Source organism: Glycine max, chromosome 9 (assembly GCF_000004515.6).
Source record: "Glycine max cultivar Williams 82 chromosome 9, Glycine_max_v4.0, whole genome shotgun sequence".
NCBI lineage: Eukaryota > Viridiplantae > Streptophyta > Magnoliopsida > Fabales > Fabaceae > Glycine > Glycine max.
This window is the reverse complement of record NC_038245.2, coordinates 19,185,710-19,207,252: the sequence shown is the minus strand read 5'-3', so window position 1 is coordinate 19,207,252 and position 21,543 is coordinate 19,185,710. Positions and strand designations below refer to the sequence as shown.

At 37.6% G+C, this 21,543-nt stretch overlaps 1 protein-coding gene across 2 annotated transcripts; it reads right to left on the bottom strand.

Annotated features, from left to right (window-relative positions):
• Window positions 1-4,154: 4,154 nt before the first annotated feature.
• On the bottom strand, window positions 4,155-20,961 carry LOC100818326 (DEAD-box ATP-dependent RNA helicase 37). 2 transcript variants are annotated; one of them, XM_003533858.5, is made up of 7 exons: window positions 20,799-20,961; window positions 19,633-20,519; window positions 19,453-19,536; window positions 18,572-18,814; window positions 17,011-17,178; window positions 16,691-16,804; window positions 4,155-5,089 (listed from the first exon to the last, which is right to left on the bottom strand). In XM_003533858.5, the coding sequence occupies exons 2-7, from the start codon at window positions 20,377-20,379 to the stop codon at window positions 4,610-4,612; spliced, it is 1,836 nt and encodes a 611-aa protein (XP_003533906.1). In that variant the 5' UTR covers window positions 20,380-20,519; window positions 20,799-20,961; the 3' UTR covers window positions 4,155-4,609. The 2 variants fall into 2 exon arrangements, with proteins under 2 accessions (XP_003533906.1, XP_006587190.1); XM_006587127.4 differs by having other exon boundaries at window positions 19,633-20,423.
• Window positions 20,962-21,543: the final 582 nt, after the last annotated feature.

The window sequence follows — 21,543 nt, the reverse complement described above, 5'->3', positions numbered from 1 at the left end:
ATCGAGACTTGCGACATTGGATTTTTCTTTTAATTTTTTGGATTCTGGTTTTACTTTAATTAATAAATCTAGAATTATTGGTTCTAGTACATTACACGATGGTCTTTACTATATTGAATTGCAAAATGATGCTGCTTATAATTATATGCATGTTACCACTGGGGTTAAACGATGTGTTGTGAATGAGGAATCCTCTATGTTGTGGCACCGTAGATTAGGAAACATCTCTATTGAGAGAATTAAGAGATTGGTAAATGAAGGAGTACTTAGTACTTTGGATTTTGCTGATTTTGAGACTTGTGTGAATTGCATTAAGGGTAAGCAAACTAACAAGTCTAAAAAGGGTGCAAAGAGGAGCTCAAACCTATTAGAAATCATACATATAGATATTTGTTGTCCAGATATGGATGCAAGTAGTCCAAAATACTTAATCACCTTTATAGACGATTATTCATGATATATGTATCTTTACTTACTTCGTACTAAGGATGAAGCTTTGGATGCCTTTAAAATTTGTAAGGCTGAAGTCGAGAAACAATGTGGAAAGCAAATTAAGATCGTGAGATCTGATTGAGGTGGAGAGTACTATGGTAGATACACAGAGAATGGACAAGCACCTGGTCTGTTTGCGAAGTTTCTTCAGGAACATGGGATTGTTGCCCAGTACACTATGCATGGTTCTCCGGATCAGAATAGTGTGGCAGAAAAAAGAAACGGAACTTTAATGGACATGGTAAGAAGTATGAGAAGTAATAGAAAACTTCCTCAATTCTTGTGGATTGAAGCATTAAAGAAGGCTATGTATATATTAAACTGAGTTCCAACCAAGGTTGTCTTAAAGACACCTTTCAAGTTATTCAAAGGTTGGAAATCGAGTTTGCGACATATACGCATTTGGGGATGCCTATCTGAAGTGAGAGTTTATAACCCACAAGAAAAGAAACTAGACCCAAGGACTATTAGTGGGTATTTCATTGGATATGCTGAAATGTCCAAAGGGTATAGATTCTATTGTCCATCACATAGCACTAGGATTGTGGAATCAAGAAACACAAAATTTCTTGAGAATGACTTGATTAGTAGGAGTGATCAATTTCAGGACATTGCTTTTGAAAAAGATCACTATGAAGCTCAACCCCTCTAGCTCAAAGTGATAGATTGATTGTCATTCACATCCCTCAAGTACAAACAGGTGTTAGACAACCAATGATTGAAAATCCACAAATTATTGGAAACAATCATATAGATCAAGTTATTGATGAGAAATATCAAGATAATGTTGAACAACCTATTGAACAACTGATTGAGCAACAAGTTCCTCAAGAAAGTGATGAGGTAACATTAAGAAGATCTACTAGAGTCAAAAGGTCCGCGATTCCTAGTGATTATGTAGTGTATCTGCAAGAATTGGACTACAACATTAGAGCTGCAAATGATCCTGAAACGTTTTCACAGGCCATGAGTTCTAAAGAATCAAACTTGTGACATAATACCATGAAAGATGAGATGGATTCTATGGCGTTTAACCAAGTCTGGGATCTCGTACAGTTGCCTAGTGGTGTAAAAGCCATTGGATGTAGATGGGTTTTTAAAACCAAGAAAGACTCACAAGGCAACATTGAGAGACATAAGGCAAGACTTGTTGCCAAAGGGTTCACTCAAAGAGAAGGAATTGATTACACAGAGACTTTTTTTCCTGTATTTAAGAAAGATTCTTTCTGAATAATTATGGCATTAGTAGCTCATTTTGACTTTGAGTTACATCAAATGGATGTGAAAACGACATTCCTTAATGGTCATCTAGAGGAAGAGGTTTACATGAAACAGCCTGAAGGATTCTCCTCTACTAAAGGTGAGCACTTAGTTTGCAAGCTTAATAAATCAATCTATGGCTTGAAACAAGCCTCCCGCCAATGGTATCTGAAGTTTCATGATGTCATCACTTCATTTGGCTTTGAAGAGAACATCATAGATCAATGTATATACCAAAAGGTCAGTGGGAGTAAGATTTGCTTTCTTGTGTTATACGTGGATGACATTTTGCTTGCAACTAATGATAAGGGTTTGCTATATGAGGTGAAATAATTTCTCTCGAAGAACTTTGATATGAAGGATATGGGAGAGGCTTCTTATGTCATTGGCATTAAATGGACCAAGTGGGAGAATGATGAAATTTTTGGATGGCCCACGTTCTGTTTCAATAGTTTTTTTGTTTTTTCCCGTCACAATTTTTTTGGGAATTTGTTTTCTGAATCTGGTCCATTTTCTTCCCACGTTCAATCCTTATCTTTGCAATATTCAGTAACAACCTCACGTCCCTATCCTCAAACCCACATTCTGATAACGAATTGGTTGAGCTCTATGATGGACAAACTCTATAAATAAGATGAGGTGCTTTCAGTTTTGTATCACCAAACCTACTTCTCTATTCAGAAAAATACACCATCTATTTAGAGTGAGTAAAGGTCTGGAAAAACAAAGCTGACTATGGGTTTGTGTTTGCGCCGCTTCGTGTTTGATTTGCAATTGCTGGAGGTACGCTTGTGCTATTTAGCTTCCGTTGTTTGATCTGAATATGACATTTAAATTCATTTGCATGTTTAGATTAGTTTCTGTATATTTGTTTACATATTATTGTTATATGCTAAAATATATGTAACTCAAATATGCCACTTTATTATAGTTTATAGAAGAAAAAAATATGGACACTTTTTTTGGTCAAAAGAGTTGTCCCTATTTCTCAGTTGACTAGTTTTTGAACAAAATTACTTAAAAAAAATGCTTTTGAGAAACAAAGTTGAAAAGTGTCGACGAAATATTTCTTTTGTAAAAATGCACACAAACTTATGTGTTACTATATAATCTTTATGGTTGCATTTTACTCTCCATGTGTAGTGTTTGTTGATTTTTTTTATTATAATTTTTCAAAATGATGAAAAGGCAACTTTGTTTCAATCCATCTCTCTCCATTCTATTCTATTTCTATTTTATTTCAATCTTTAAAAACGAGAATGAATGAAATAAAAAAAAAGTGAATATGAATTAGATTTACTGGTCTTTTGTAATTTACATTAATTGGGGTCTTATCACAATCATAAATAAGCGAGGTATGAATTTTTTTTATAAAATGAAGGGATAGCATGTCTAAATAAAATAAATCTAATGGGAAGTAAAATATGATGTTATAAATTTATATCTTTTATAAGCTAAAAGAGGTATAATACAATAATTTCTTAGGATATCATTCATCCTATTAATACTTTTTTATCATGAATTTATGTAATAAATAATAATATATTGTGTGTGTGTGTTATAATGATTACTAAGATTATGTTTATGTTTGATAAAATTAACTTATAAGTTACTTGAAAGCTTGTAAGTATAAGCTAAAAACTTATAAATTAATTGATTTAATTGAAAGCATTTTGCCAGAATTAATTAATAATTTTATTTAATATTTCTAATATTTGATTTTTAATTTTAATAAATTCTCATCTTAAAAAATAAGATAATAATTTTTTAAATTTATATTATAAAAAGAATGGTAATATTTTTTTTGGAAAAGTAACATTAAATTAAATAACTTTTATTAAAATTATATTGTTTAAAATCATTTTTAACATTTAAATATTCTATTAGTAATGACAATTGACGAGTTAAATTTTACACATGTAATAACATAAAATTAGATACCAATTATTTCCAAACAATGAACAAAAAAGATAAGAGAATTTTTAAATTGAATAAAAAAGTAAAATAAATTTCAAATAAAATAGTAAAAATAAAATTTAAAAAAAAAAAACTTATAAGCTAACTTATTTTTCATAAAACAACTTATAATTTTCTTTTTCAATATTTTGACAAATAAGATGACAATTTACTTTTTTTATCAATCCTTACTCAATCTCAAAAGTTGGATAATGTTCTTTGACAAACATTAGGAAAATATATAACTTTAACGATATTATAAAATCAGTGTATACCAAAATTTTATAAGATATAGTATAGAACCATTAAACTAACGACAAACTTAGGGTTAAGTTAGCTATCAAGAAGAATTCTTAATTACTGATTTTCTACTAACAAAATCGATTCATTGGGTCCTTTTAGTAAAAGAAAGACAAGATTAGGTAATTAAGCACAGAACCATCGAGTTGAGAGAATAATCAAATCAATAATATGTGCATGCTAAATAGAGATAAGTCCTGACTTAGACTGTCAAATGCTAAGGACCCTATCAAAATACATAACACAGCATTTACTCACCATTTAAACTCAGTAATATCTGACCATTGGTCCCCAACCAATCTGTTTACACCCTCTTCTCTCTCCCTCTTCTACAGACTCAAACAAGTCATCCCAGTCAGAAATTTTCGGGTTGCTTACACAGATTTTGTGTTCTTCATATGCAGCATTCCCCCCACCACCTTATTTGACTAACCAGCAGAACCAGGAAATGGTAAATCTTTACTACGATAAAAGATTTCCTGTCGTAAGGAATGCATGGATTCAGGCAAAGCCGTGGTTGAGAAGATACAGCTTTTTCACCATTAAAGTCTGAGAGTTATATACAATCAACATGAGAATGAATTAGTGATGTGACACTAATCTAATCCCAAGCACTTGTCACACCTTGACCATACCCTCCACCATAATTGCCACCATATCCACCACCAGTTCCACTGCCATAGTAATCCGTTGCTTTATTAAACGAACCCTCTTTCCTAAAATCGCGGCCACCAAAACGAGATCCCCCAGACTTCCTATTTCTGTTGCCACCACTGTAAATAGCCCTTGCTGCATATCGGCTGAGCCAGGCAGGTACTTCTTGATTTGCCTCTTGCATCAAATCAGCCAATGATTTAGCCAAGTTCAAATTACCTTCGTTGAAGAAGGCCGTTGCTAATCCCATTTTACCAGCTCGTCCCGTTCTTCCTATCCGGTGCACATAATCGTCAATGTCATTTGGAAGATCAAAATTTACCACATGTGCTACCCGTGGGATGTCAAGACCACGCGCTGCAACATCTGTTGCCACTAGAATTGGTGTGTTTCCAGTCTTGAACGACCTCAATGCTAGTTCTCTTTCCTGCATACAAAACCATTACATTGTACACATTTATTTTCATGAGTAGACAGATCAAAAGAAATATCGGTTTGGATCCCCTAATGTGACATTTCTGTCATGTGAAATCTCAACCTTTAATTAAAAATGAGAGAGAAAATTTAAATAATAATATATACAAGGAAAAATAATACCATGATTGCCAACAATTAAAAAACAAACTCAATTGGGGACCCACAAAGGTATTTGAAAGTTCGAAGCATAAATTCTATCGGTTCTAATGAAAAGAGGACAATACAACTACAAGAAAAGTCACCTAAGAAGCAGAAGTGTCATTCAATGGGTCAGTTTGTTTAAACTTATTTGTTAAAATGAGTGTTTATTTTAATAAAATAAACAACTTCATGTTTTTTTTAGTGTGTTAGTTTAAACTGCTTCTACTTAAAAAAAATAATTTTCTGCTTATTTTAGGAAGTAAATCCTATCAGCTTCTTAAAAAAATGCTTTATAAAAAGCACTTATTTTAAAGTAGTTGTTTTTTTAAGTTTAAACAAACTCAACCAATATTATTATTCAATGAAATGATGGTCACATTGTTAGATTTCAGCTTAAAACCAATTGACTCTAAGTTAAGTTGTCCAAGAATTGAGACAGGCGATATGAGAATTCCTAACAACCTCTACAGATGTCTGCCTGAACAGGTGAGAATCAAGATGGGTTATAGATTCTGGTGCTCTAATACTACAATAAATTTCAGCTTAAAACCAATTGACTATAAGTTGCACTTCAAGAATTGACTATTGAGATAAGCGATGTGAGACTTCCTAAAAGGCATGAAGATTTTCTCCATTTAAAGTAGGAATTGGGTAAAATAGATGAGCTTTTGAGGTTAATTTGAAACCCCTCATTTCAATTATAGCAAAAACAAAACAGTAGATTATTAATGGAAGAGAAAATCAGGGGTAGCACATTATAGGGGTGGCCAAAAAAAACTGAACAACACTGAACTATGATTAACTGAACCAAAACAAACTAAAAAATAAAACTGAACTGTTTGAAATAAAAATTGAACACTCAACCGGTTTTCAGTTCAGTTTTAGAAAACTGAACCTCTAAAAGAGCAATTCAGTGCACTGCGGCCAAACTGCCAAACCGTTACTACGAGTATAGTTCATAAAAGGATCCAGTAGCACGCGTATATATCATATATGCAGAAGCAAAACCATAATACATACCCATTACCTATTACTAAGCTGCAAACTTCTAACCAAATCTTATCCGTCTATCTATTTACAAATATATGTAACAACAAATCTTAATGTCTCTTCTTGCACTAAAATGGTAGGAAGAAACAAAGCAAATCTTATCCATCAAATCTTATCCATTTTAGTATATTTTTGTTTCATCATCCTGCTATATAAAAAGTTTTTGTTATGGTGAAAGTTAAGGATGATATGTACAAGTTAGAAAATTGAGAGGAAATATCATTACTTATTTGTAAGTTCTAACACAAATCAATGTAAAAAAGAGAAGCAAAATTAAACAATGTGGTAGTTTTGTAATTAAAAATGAAAAAAAAAACATTTTTTATCTTATTTTGTTATGTAGAAAGTAAAAAAAAAATGTATATAAATATTCTAAATAAGGAATGAGATGTGACGTATATAAATATATTTTTATCTCTATACTCAATAACATACAGTCAAATAATTCTTAAAAGTAAAAATAAAAAAATTATTTTCTCAAAATAAATTATCCTTAAAAACAGTTTGGAGCAGTTCAGACCAATTTGGAACAGTTTGAAGCAGTTCAGAGTAGTTCGGAACAGTTCAGAGGGCAGTTCAGTTCAAACCGATTCAGTTCAGTTCAATGCGCCTCAAAAATAGATCACCCAAACTGTTTGACAGTTCAGTTTGGTTCAGGCGAACTGCATTTGCAGTTCAAAACAGTTCACAACAGTTCAGTTCAGTGTAGTTTGAATTGAACAGCCTTAAGCACAAGAGACCATCAACATCATCAATGATTACACAAGAAGGATTGGAGACTCTTGTTAAAGAAAAGTTTTGAAAAGATTTGGAGGGATTGGTACAAGGTGTTCCACAAGAGGAAAGATTTTCTTAGGCAGGGATGTAAATGAACATGCTGGTGAGGCAAGGCAATTTTCAGGAGCTCATGGTGGCTTTGGTTTTGGAAGACTAAATGAGGAAGGACAAACAATTCTTGATTTCACTATGGCTTATGATTTCAGAATTATGATCAAGAAGCATGAGGAACATTAAATCACTTACAAGAGTGGAGAGAGAGAGAATGAGAGAGAGAGGTAGAGAGAGAAACAGAGGGTGGGAAAGGGTCAGGAGTGGCGGTGAGGCGAGAGTGAGTGGTATTGCGAGCTTTCATGAGGATCCACGACGGACATCTGCCGGAAACAGGGATGGTCAGCAGCAAGGCTACATTAGAGAAAATTGGCGGGACAAGAATGATGTATCGACATTCTACTTCACACGATTTACAGAGGACACTACAGAGAAGGATTTATGGTACCATTTCAAGAGGTGGGGTGATGTGAGGGAGATATTTATCTCTAAGCAGAAAAACAAGAATGGAACGAGATTTGGATTCACAAGGTTCAAAGGAGTGAAGGACGCGCACAAGCTAGCAAAGGAAATGGACAAGATGGTCATCGGTGGTCTGAAATTGTACGTCAACATTCCCAAGTATGGGAGAGACACGCTGAGGATGGAATCACAGAGGCTTGTGGAGAAAGATCAATATTCAGCAACAAGGTGGAGACAAACCCATGCAGCACCAGCTTCGACCTCGTATGCGACAGTGGTGACTGGAAATAAGCGACGGGATGGGCAAGAGGAACACACATCGACAAAGACCATGTACCCTCCATATCTTCCCTTCACCTCGACATTTCACTGAACAAAAAAAAATGGTTCAGTGAAGCCTGGGTAGGGCGCCTCCGAAATCTCACGTGGTTTGACAGACTCGAAGACGATCCCTTGTGGGATTTCGGAGCCGATATAACCCCGGAGTACATGGGGGACGACATGGTGTTGCTTCTCGGGCTCACGGATGATAAGGCAGAAAGAATGAGGAAGGAGGCTTTGGAGGGAGAAGAGGCTATGTTCTATTCATTGGAGAAGTGGTCTCCGGGGCTTCATTCGGGCCAAAGACTAAATTGGGTCCAATGTTGGGGAATCCCTTTGCCAGCTTTGGAGAAGACGCACATTCAGAAGATCGTTGCTGTATTTGGGGATTTGGTGGATGTTGACGATGATATCGACGCAGCTCGAAGGGTGGACAAAGCACGGGTGCTCATCCGCACTCCATGGAAACCAGCAATCCAACACACCATACGCGTGTATGTAGGAGAGGAGGTATATGAGGTTCAGGTCGTGGAGGAATGCAGTCAAAGCGTTGAACCGTGCCACTGCCGTCGAACGAGCGTTACCTGGTCATCGGAGGAGGCTGAATCCGATGACAGTAGTATCGGAACACCGGTGTCGAGAAACAGAAGCGTGCCATCCCACGATGATGTCGACGTCGCAACCATGGAGCCGCCAGACACGGCTGAGCGACGGCGGTTCTCTTCTGATCTCATCGCCAGGAATGACGACGATGTCGCAACCTTGGAGCCGTTAAACATGGCTGAGCGACGGCGGTTTTCTTCTGATTTCACCGTCGGGAGAGATGATGACGCTACAAATATGGAGATCCCAAACATCGCTGAACGCCGACGGCCTTGCTCCGGTCTCACCAACGGGACTGCGGTTTTACCCAATGGTCTGTCAACATGGAGCGGTCCGTTGGGTAACAGCCTTAACCCACGGGTAAAGACCCAACTATCGACAATGGGCACAACGGCCACAGGAGCAGACACGGGTAAGGACAAGGTGGAGTGTCAGGGGCAGGGACCAGAGGCTGCGAGCTCAATACAAGATTGGTGCAACAAGGGTGGGGCACAGGCCATCAGAAAAGAGGATCAGACCACAGAGGATAAGGGCATACATGAAAAAGGAAATATAGTAGCTGCGAAAAAGGGCGAGAGGCAGAGTGTAGAGTCTACACTTTATCCAAAAGAAGGCACGTGCTGTGAGACTTCAGAAGAGGGAGAAAACTCAGCAGTTATAAAAGCTGATGATGTGGCAGTGATACAGTTTTTGAATGTGGGGGAGTCACGTGATGTGCACACACATGTGGGAATGGGCAGTAGGGGGATGGGCTTTCCTATTCACACCCCCAATAAACACAATGGAGCTAGCAGCAACAGCCCACAACCATCTACTAATGAACTCAGCAGCATCTGGAGGGTATATTCTCGAACAAGGAGGTGCCAACAGCAACCGCATCTGGGCTCCCTAAATGAGTCTATCAACGACACATCCTCACACATAAAAATATTGACCAGACAACAACAACCCGTGAGGAGCCAAGATACCAGGGGAGCTGACTGCAGTGGGCATATATCTCAAAAAGAATGCTTTCAAATACCACAGCAAATGGTGAATGATAAGAATGGGAAGAGTCAACTAGAGGAGCCAGCAGACATCTGGAACATGGCTCAAGAGCTGGGGGCAACAACTGACATAGAGTAGGGATTGGTAATCAGTAAAATAAAGGAAATGGAGGAAAGAGATAGGAAGGAGGCTGAGAGATTGGGAGATAGAAGTCATACCCCATGAATATTATCTCCTACAATGTTAGGGGCTTAGGGAGGGGGGTCAAGTGGGCTGCAATTCGGAGAATGATCTAGAAAGAACACATTGATATGATTTGTATCCAAGAGACAAAGAAGGAGACTATAGATAAGTGTTTATGTCAAGCGTTGTGGGGGGATTCCGTGGTGAGGTGGGAAGCGCAGCCTGCAAACAACACAGCAGGAGGGATATTGTGTATGTGGAGCAAAGAAACTTTCAAACTACAAGACAAAGTCATTGGAGGAGGTTTTATCTATCTGAGAGGTTTTAAGGAGGACCAGCAAGTTCACATTGTCTGCATTTATTCACCATGTGATATTCAGAATAAAAGACTACTATGGGAAACTATCAAGCAGCTGAGAAATCCACACAATGGGGGACTATGGAGTATCTTGGGTGACTTCAACAATGTAAGACATCCAGCAGAGAGGACGGGGAACTGCCACAGAGGGGACGGAGATAGTAGCATTAAGGAGTTTAACGATTGGATTGATGACTTGGAGGTAGAGGATGCACCATGGGTGGGAAGAAAATTCACTTGGTTCAGACCGAACGGGTCCGCCAAAAGCAAGCTTGACAGATTTTTAGTATCCCCTGAATGGATTGCTAAATGGCCTGATACCACCCAATCCACCCTGGATAGGAATTTCTCTGACCACTGCCCTATCTTGCTGAGGTCAAGGTTCATTGATTGGGGACCCAAACCTTTTGGGTTCTGGATTGTTGGTTTCAGGATAGTTCCTTCAAAAGAATTGTTCATGATTGCTGGACATCTACGCAGCTAGGAGGGTGGGGTGTTATGTGCTTAAAGAGAAGATAAAACGTCTCAAAAGAAGACTAAAGGAGTGGAATAAGGAGCACTTTGGGGACACCTTTAAGAAGGTCAAACAGATTCAAGAGGACCTCAGTAGGTTGGAAGAGAATACTATTGATAGACAACTATCCCCCCTGGAGGCCTCATCTAGAAAGCAGCTTCAGGAAGCATTGTGGACAGCCGCCCAGTCACACGAGTCCCTTCTAAGGCAGAAAGCTAGATCCAGGTGGATTAAGGAAGGCGATTGTAACTCAAGGTTTTTCCATTTGCTGATGAATGCGACTCGTAGGAATAATCTATTGAAAGGTGTTATGATTGATGGATTATGGGTTGATGAACCTCAAAAGGTGAAGGAGGAGGTGAGATCATTTTTCCCACAGAGATTCCAGGAAACTGGCCTCCACAGACCAACATTAGATGGAATTTGCTTTCAGACACTCAATCAACAACAGAATGAAATGTTGCTAGGGAGTTTTCGAGAGGAGGAAGTAAGAGAGGCCATGTGGGACTGTGGGAGTGACAAAAGCCCAGGTCTTGATGGTCTCAACTTTAAGTTCATCAAGAAATTTTGGCATACCATGAAGCCTAATGTCCTTCACTTCCTGGATGAGTTCTATGTCAATGGTCGTTTTCCTAAGGGATGTAATGCATCTTTCATAGCATTAATCCCTAAGAAGGCTGACCCACAAGTCCAGAATGATTATAGGCATATTTCACTAATAGGTTGTGTCTATAAGATTGTGAGTAAGCTGCTGACCAACAGATTGAAGAAGGTGATGCCACTCATTATAGATGAACGACAATCTACATTTATAGGAGGCAGGCACCTGTTACACAGTGTCATTATAACAAATGAAGTGGTGGAGGAAGCTAAGAGAAGTCAAAAACCTTGCCTTGTGTTCAAAGTTGACTATGAGAAGGCATATGGCTTAGTCTCATGGGAATTTTTTAAATACATGATGAGAAGGCTGGGGTTTTACCCTAAATGAATACAATGGATTGAGGGATGCATATCATCTGCATCTGTCTCGATTTTGGTGAAGGGGAGTCCATCGGCTGAATTTACCCCACAAAGAGGCCTTAGACAAGGTGACCTACTAGCGCCTCTTCTCTTTAATATTGTTGCTGAGGGGCTAAATGGTCTAATGAGACAAGCTGTGGAGAAAAGTATTTTTAGAGGGTATTCAGTGGGGAGCCAAAAAGTGAGCATTAGCCTGTTACAATATGCGGATGATACTATATTTTTTGAGGAGGCGTCAATGAAAAACATTAAGGCACTTAAATCAATTTTGAGGACCTTTGAACTTTCCTCAGGTCTCAAAATTAATTTTGCAAAAAGCAGTTTTGGATTGTAGCCTGTTGTCCATTCCTTTTGTTTACCTAGGGATCCCCATTGGGGACAACCCGAGAAGATGTTAATTGTGGGATCCTATCCTTAAAAAGTGTGAGAGAAAGCTAGCAAAGTGAAAGCAGAGACACATATCGTTTGGGGGGAGAGTTACACTTATACAATCAGTTCTAACCTCTATTCCCATATATTTTCTTTCATTTTTCAGGGTTCCTAGAAGGGTGGTGGAAAGATTGGAGGGCATTCAGCGTAGATTTCTATGGGGAGGTGGACTCGAACAAAACAAGATTGCTTGGATCAAATGGGAGACTGTATGTCTTCCAAAAGAAAAAGGGGGGTTGGGAATTAAGGACATCAATAGCTTCAACCTTGCATTGCCTGGAAAATGGAAGTGGAACTTATTCCAAAATCATTCAGACCTTTGGGCTAGAGTGTTGGAGTCGAAGTATGGTGGCTGGAGGAATTTAGCTGAAGCATCACGAGATTCTAATGATTCTATATGGTGGAGGGATCTGAAATTGGCTATTCATCATCCGCAACAAGAGATGGTCCTTCATAACGGAGTGGTGTGGTAGGTGGGATGTGGTGATCGAATCAAGTTCTGGGAGGATAGGTGGATAGATGGTGAGACAGCATTACTAGACAAATACCCGAGGCTATATCTCAATTCATGCCAACAGAATCACCTCATCCAGCAAATGGGAGTTCATATAGACACAGGATGGGAATGAGATCTCAAATGGAGGAGACACTTGTTCAACAGTGAGGTACCTATGGCTGACAGCTTTCTAAATGAGGTGGGATGCATCCGAATCCAACCTAACAGCAGGGATGATTGGATTTGGAAACCAGACCCAAGTGGTCAATACTCCGCAAAAAGCGCCTATTATGCATTGAGGGGAAATATAACAGAGGGGGATGACTTTGCAGATTTTGAAGAATTATGGAAGCTAAGGATCCCATCTAAAGTTGCAGTTTTTGTATGGAGATTACTTCGGGACAGATTGCCAACCAAGGTAAATTTGTGTAGGAGGCATGTGGAAATTAATGATTTACAATGTCCATTCTGTAGGAGCATGGAGGAGGATGCAACACATTTATTTTTCCATTGCAGCAAAATTACACCTATTTGGGGGGAATCTATGTCTTGGGTGAGCATTCTCAGTGTATTCCCGCAGCATCCAAGGCAACACTTCTCCCAACATATGAATGATAGGGTGGAAGGAATTCGGGGTAATAGATGGAGGTTATGGTGGGTGGCTTTTACCTGGACTGTGTGGCAGCTGAGGAACAAGATCATATTTTCAAATGGCACCTACGATGGCAACAAATTGTTGGAGGATGCTCTATTTTTACCTTGGACATCGCTCAGAAATTTTGAGAAACATTTTGCAGTTCATTACAACCAATGGTCATCTAGCCTTAGAGATGCTTTTGTTCTTAGTTGAGGGCAGAACTCATAGTTTAGTGTTATTATATCAATCTGTTTTCCAGTTTTGGTTCCCTCCGAGACTGTTGTGTAGTCTGTCTTGGGAACCATTCCACTGGTTAATATTGTAATCATGGTACCTCTGGTACTTGGTTTTTTCATATATATATATATATATATATATATATATATATATACTTATCTTTGCTGACCAAAAAAGAAAACTTACAAGAGTGGAGGTTTAAGGCTGCAAATTGATTTCTTTTTGGTAAGAAGTGTTGTTAAAAGAAATTGTAAGGATTGCAAGGTGATTCCAGGAGAGTCTTAATGCACAATATACAATTGATTCTTGATGTTTGTTCCAAAAGGCATAAACAGCAAACCCAACCAAGTTACAAATCCAAGAATCAAGTGGTGGCAACTCAAGTGAGATAAACATTTGACTTTCAAGAAGAAATTATTGGAGAAAGGTAATTGGAATAACAGGGTAATGCTAACCTCATTTGGGATGAGATGTCTAAGAAGATTAGGAAGGTTGCAGGAGCCATCTTGGATGAATCAAAAGGTTTTGGACCGAGAGATAAGGAATCTTGGTGGTGGAATGAAAGCATTCAAGACAAGTTAAGAAGCAAAAGAGTATTTCACAGCCTTACATAGATGCAATAATGTTACATACTTCATACTTGGGGAACCCTGCCAAAAAAGCTAGCTGCTAAGGGGGGAAACCAAGCACTTAAATACTCCACCCAGCATTCTGTACTACTTGATGTGGGACTTAGGCACCCCATAATACCAAGTCCCTATCATGGCACCACCCCTGAGAACAAACATCCAGGCAGTTTCACTCTATAGCATTTCACTCAACCTTTTTGATCAATCCCTCTGTAGGTAGCCTTTTTCAAGCCATCAACAACCAGCTCTAATACCAATTAATAATCACCCAAGTACTTAAGTGCTTTTATGGATGGTTGCCTAAGTACTTGGTTGTTTATCAGTATCAGAATGCTAGAAATGAGACAAGAAAAATTGTGAGTGGAGTACAATCTGAAGCTTTTGAAGAGTTCTACAAAGATCTTGGGACAAAAAGTGGAGAGCATAAGATATATAAGCTTGCCAAAATAAAGAAAGGAATAGATTTGGATCAAGTAAGATGCATTAAGGATGAAGAAGGAAAAGTATTTGGTCAGAGATCAAGATATCGAAGAGAGATGGCACAAATATTTTATAAGCTTTTCAATTATGGACAAGGATCGGCTTGTAATATGGAAGGACTAGAAATCCAAGAGAATGAACAAAATTTGGCTTACTGCCATAGAATTCAGATTGAAAAGGTAAAAGAGGCCCTTAAGAGGATGGATAATGGTAAAGCAATTGGCTCAGATGGTATCCCTATTGAGGTTTGGAAGTGCATAGGAGAACAAGGTATCATTTGACTTACTAAGCTATTTTTAATGAGATTTTGAGATCTAAAAATGTCTGATGATTGGAGGAAGAACACTTTGGATCTTATATTTAAGAGCAAAGGAGATATTCGTAGTTGTGTTAACTAAAAAGGTATAGAACTTATGAGTCGCACTATGAAATTACGGGAAAAGGTGATTGAGAATAGATTAAGAAAAGAAATGAGGATTGCAAAGAATCAATTTGGTTTTATGCCAGGAAGGTTTACAACAAAAGCTATTTATCTCTTACAAGGATTGATAGAAATGTACCAAAGTAAAGCAAGAGACTTACATATGGTTTTTATTGACTTGTAAAATGCATATGATTGAGTGCCAAGAGAAGTGTTGTTGAAGACTTTGAAAAAGAAAGGTGTTCACATGACTTACATATGGGCTATACAAGACATATGAGGAGGAAACTACTAGTGTGAGAACTCCAGGAGGCGAGACTAAGGACTTCCCTACAAGGATAGGAATATAGGATTACATCAAGGCTCAACCTAAGTCTTTACTTGTTTAATCTAGTCTTGGATGTGTTTACCAAGGACATACAAAAGATTATCCCTAATTGCACTACAGTTTTGATTGAAGAATTAAGGTAAATAGTTAACTTTAAACTTGAGCTTTGGAGACAAACTTTGGAGGTAAGAGTAAGACAGAGTATATGCATTGCAATTTTAGCAAAAGGCAAGAGGAGTATGACTTGGATGTGAAGATGGGAGAAGACGTCATACCACATGTTACCAAGTTTAAATATATTGGATCAATAATATAATACAATATCATGAGGAAATTAACCAGGATGTCACACATAGAATACAAGCAAGATGGTTAAAATGGAGAAATGCGTCAAGGGTTATTTGTGATTGCAAAATACCTAACAACTTTAAAAGCAAGTTTTATCATAATATGTTCGACCATACTCTATGGTAGTGAATGTTGGCTTTAAAGGGACAATACGAGGAAAAGGTGGGAATAACATAAATGAGAATCTTAATATAGATGTGTGAGTGTGTGACTACACAAGAAAGGACAAGATACTATATGACAGGAGATATTGGTATAGCGGCGATTGAGAAAAATATGACAAATTGGTTAAGGTCCTATGGAAAAGGGGGAGAACTAGAGAGGGAGACCAAGAAGAACATTAATGGAAGTTAAGAGGGATCTTATGGTCAATAATACTAACTCCAGTCCTTAATATAAGGTTCAATTAACTAATTCACCAAGACTAAGGAAATTGGTTAATTTAGTTGAGAGCATTAAATTTGTTTTAAATTAATATTTTTTCCAAAACTACCCCCATGAACAACACTAACAAACATTATCACACCATTCTAGGACTGACTTTAATTAAGGGAATTTCTGCAGAAAAAAAAAATTAATGCATTTAGATTGGACCTTATAAAAAGGACCAAGCCACACTTATAATTTGTTAAGGACCAGAGGTAGTACCTCTGAAAATATAACCTTTAACCAAGCCAAATAACGTCATGTAATCTATGCAGCCCACGTTACCTAGTGGGAAAAAGGATTTTGTTGTTGTGTTTGTAGAAAAATTAGATATGTGATACCAATCCCCTTTCTACGGTGGTAGGGATTAACATGGATAGGAAGTCTTAAATTTGATCCTTGATTTTTCTTTTTTAAAACATTGAGCTGCTTAGATTTTATAATTCCTTTTAAATATCATGGGGAATGTAGAACTTCATAGCACAAGTCAACTCTGATTAACTATATTTACTGGCACTAAACAGCCCCTAGCCACTACTATAAACAACAGAAACATAAAATAAACAAAGAAAAGAAATGTAATTTTAATGTAATCAAAATGCTGACATGTTTTACATTTTATACATAAACTTCAATTAGCAAAACAGACTTACTTGTTGTGTTCTGTCACCATGAATGCTAGCTGCAGGAAACCCATTAACACACAAGCAGTGTTCCAATGCATCAGCTCCTTTCTTCGTTTCCACAAAAACTAATGTCAAACCTTGCTGCAAAAAACCACCCAAAAATCCTTAAAGCTATGAATATGATAAATCAGCAACTCAGATTTACCTACTCTTATGGCAAAAAGTTGTTCAAGTGCAGCATAATTTTTAAGAGTAGTGAACTTTACTAACAAAATAAAAACTAATCTATGGCATACATAAATACAAGGTTGATGAGAAGCAGTGCGTACAGGTGACAACAAAATTACCTTGCCATTAACTCCAGTTTCCCTCTGAGCGTGAAGAAGGTCCATGAGGTGGCTTCTCTTGTCTGACTCGAGCACGTATTCTACTCTTTGAGCAATTAGATCAGTACTAGAACCGACCCTTCCAACAGCCAGAAACACATAATTTGAAAGAAAATCCGAGGCAAGAGCCTGAGTTCAAATGAAAATTGCAAAATGTGCTAAATCAAACCCACTTTTTCAGAAGAGTCATTGCAATCATTGTTCTATCATGTAGCTAAAAGAAAATTACATCTAGCTGATTGCAACATGTTGTCAACAACTCAACCTTTTATTGATTCATTGATTGGTGTTTCTATCTCATACAAGGCATCATCCCCAGCACAAAGTGTTAACTCATTTAACAGTCAAACACAGCCAATTAGAAAGCATCACCCTTAACAATTACCAAAAACTATATCACCATCACTTCATTCTGAATAAACTATTGCCACAACCACCATACTAGCTCTACAAATAATGTTTTCTGTCAACTAGTAATAAACGAAACACTGTCATTTTCGCATCTGCCAAGCAAATGCAGCTTGGTTATATATAAAAAATTTTATCGGCAAATGTTAGTTGTTAATTGTTAGATTTTTAGTTAACGGGAGAATCAAACCCACGACCTTTCCCTCCCTCCCTTCTCCTTTTAGCACCCAACTAACCTTATAACTCCTAATGCAGCTTGATTATAGGATCAACAGTAACACTTCCACCTTCCCAAATCAAGTTCCACGTGGAATGATATAAATTTTAAAACAGCATGGTTATAGAAACAATAGGGAGGGGTCTACATAACAGGCATAGATGTCATAGCATAGGTATTCCACCCCAATGAAACAAAATTTGAATTTGGAGTATTGTCTAAGAACTATTGTATCAAATCTAACTATCTAAGGATTCATCATCACAAAAATCAATCATTCAAAAGTAAGAGAAGTGTTTGATTTGTGCAAAATTAAGGATGTCCAAATTGCTAACTTCACACCTAGACTCTCCTTGGGGACTAGCGATGAAAGTTAAAAGCAACTGTTCCATGTTTGACCATACCATAGCAGGATTTTCCATAAAGTTGTCAATCTTTCAGTTATGTAAAAGTGACAAAGTATAAAACAAGTTTTTTCTCCCCTTGTTCAATCAAATGATTTCTTCTTTCCCCATTTTCATGCTTGTTACTCTTGGGGAAGTCTTCTATAATTATTAAGCTTTAAAGCAGTTGCTCAAACACCTTAAATAAAGCAATCTCAATTTCCACTAGTGCAAGACTAGAGTGAAAACTTAAAACACTTCCTTTTCTCATTTCAATTCTATATACTGCCAGCAGTAAAAAAGCAAAAGAAACGCCAGAAAAATGTTTTTTTTTACAGTAATGGGATTTGTTGGCTTGTTTAAAGAAAAGATGTTCCCAGCTTTTAGAAAAAGATGGAAAATTCAAACATTATTAAAATCCCTTTTGAGCTTTTTTTTTTTTTGGGGGGGGGGGGGGGGGGGGGGGGCAGTTCCTCATGCAAAAGCATCAATTTGAGAATGAGTCCCAAGATACCTGTATCTCTTTGGGAAATGTGGCACTAAACAACAGCGTCTGTCTCATGCCTGGAGGAGGCATGTCCATTTGTTCAACTATCTTTCTTATTTGAGGCTCAAAACCCATATCTAGCATCCGATCTGCCTCATCAAGAGCCAAGTATCTTATCATCTGCAATGACACCCTAGCCCTCTCAAGCAAATCCACCAATCGTCCTGGAGTTGCCACCAGAATATCAACGCCTCTCTCAAGCTCCCGTAACTGAACAAAGCAACACAACATTAATACCTAGTCAATTTAAGTTATTAACAATGGGCTAGTCATTAATCAGTTTTGTGATCAAGAAGTTGGAAACCATCATCTATCAGTTAATCCTTTCACCAGAGCATATAATATAATCAATCAATCAATCAATTCTTCATTTTCCGGTTCAGGATCTACAAAACCATGTTTCATACTGTTCATTTCAGGCCTGTCTCCTCCAAAGTGAGCTATTCACTTTAGAGAGTATAGTAATCTCAGTCATTGATGGAAAACTAATCAATGGTTGATATTATATGCACATGTATAATAAATCATGGATGTGTTAGAATATTAGTCATGAATTTTCACACCAAAGACTAATATTACTTACTTTGCACTTACTTACTTTAGAGGAACCAAGTCCATTCATTTCAACACAACTTTGTTCATGCTTGAGAAATGGTATGATTTTTGGTTTAATAAGTTATGTTCCTTATTAAAAAAATCTATGCACATATAAATATTGCATGCATCCGCAATAACATAAACCACAATGTCAAGGAGGTGATGGTAAACAAAACAACCAAAATAAAGTATATATTGGCAAAAGGTTAAAATAAGTCAGAGTGCCATGAACATCAGTGGGTAAAAATAACCTGTTGGTTGATTGGTGCTCCTCCATAAGCAACCACAACTTTGACACCAGTTTGATAAGAAAACTTTTTGGCCTCATCATGTATCTGCGAGACAACAACATTTTAGTTTTTGAGTATATATAGATAGACATCTAAACATATGAAGGCAATGCAAACCAGGATCTAAAATCAGAATTGCACCTGACATGAAAGCTCCCTTGTAGGGGAGAGGATAAGTGCCAGCGGATAAGCAGTTCGAGCCACACGTGGCCTTTGAGCATATTGCTCCCTCATGATTCCACTTATAATAGGGAAGCAAAATGCAGCTGTCTTTCCTGACCCAGTCTGAGCACAGGCCATCAAGTCTCGCCCCGCAAGAGAAATTGGAATGGCATACCTTTGAACCGGGGTTGGTTTCACATACTTGCACCTCTGTATATTCTGATTCAACGCCTCACCCAAATCTATTTCCGCGAATGTATTCACAGGCGGTGGCACATTCTCCCCGCTTGTCTCCACAGGGATATCATCATATGCATCAAAGTTAATCCCTGTGTTCTCTAGCTCACTAAAAGATTGATCCTCAGCCTCAACATTCTCAAAAGGGTTCGCCTCGCGCCTCCCACGGTCCCTTCCCGCCCCTCTACCATTCCAGCCACCACCACCACCACTCTGAAAACCAGAACCATATCCAAATCCTTGCTGCGGCTGCCGCCCATGATCGGCTTTAAAGTAACCACTACCCTGATGAGGAGCTGGACCACCATGATTCACCCGGTCATTCCCCGGAGCCACTGGGTGTGACGCTGCCGGAGGAACCTCGGACGAGAATACCCGGTTCCGAAGATGCGGCGGCACATAAGCTCCCCGGGGAGGGCAAGCCGAGGAATTGCTATTGCCAGAACCAATGGTTGAGTTGTCAGCAGAATCCGCCCATGAAGTTCTCATACTTGCAGAAATCGTAGTGACTTTGCTCTTAAAACAAGCAAATGCTGAACAAAACAAAAACAACACAACACAACACAAAAACTAAGCTTCCCAATCCACGATCCTCTTACGTGCACGCTTTATCACACAATCACGATCAGCTAAACAAAACAAAACAAAAAGATCAACCCACACAAAAAAAAAAAGAGAGAGAGATCGCGGCAAGGAAAACTCAAATTCCAAACTCGAAATCAACAAATCACAAACAAAACGCAAGTTGCAAACGCGAAATCCAGCTAAGCAAAACAACAAATTCTCAAATAATCATATAAAAAAACCGAACAACTTTTCAAATAGAAAATCATTTTCCAAATAATTTAAAAAAAAAAAATTAAAAATCCGCAAGCAGATAGATCGAGAAGAAAAACGAGCTTAGATACCTCGGCGAGGATATCGCTGAAAGGATGAAAGGAGATTTTTTTTTTTCTTTTCGCTCTCAGAGTTGAAATGAATCAAAACTTTTTCCGTATTTTCTCTTCACGTTTTCTTCGCTGCCAAACGCAAATTTTATTGTGCACTGAAAATAAGGTTAAAATATCTAAAGTGAAATCCACCGGCGGAAATAGAGTTTGCGTGTGAATATTCTCTCTATTCTATTTTCTATTATTAATAAATTAATTGTGACTCTAACCAAAATAGCATTTTCTTTTTTTCTCTCTTCCACTTTCCTATCCGTTGGTTGATATATTGTGGACTCATTTTTACTTCTTTTCTTTTAATGATTTGTTGCTTGCATAAAGCTAAACATATAATAATAATAATAAATAATAATAATAATGGATATTAAAAAAAGTATTTTTAATTCTTATATTTTAAATTAAATGTATCTTTATATATTTATATTGGCAAATTTTCCATAAATTTTAAAAAAATTATTATCTTCTATTTTTAAATAAGACTTTTTTTAACTCATTTACGTACGAATCAATTTTTAATTCATCAAAAAGAGATGAATTTGAGTGTGACAAATTTCGACGAGGATATGAATCATGCTCAATCGCCAACAAAGCCTCGTGATAGAGGTGATGGTGGTAGTCAAGTGAAAGTGTCCTTTCGTGATGAAACGATGTGGGAACAAGTGTTTAAGAAAAGAGAGATTAGGGATCTTATAGCCCAAAAGAAGTT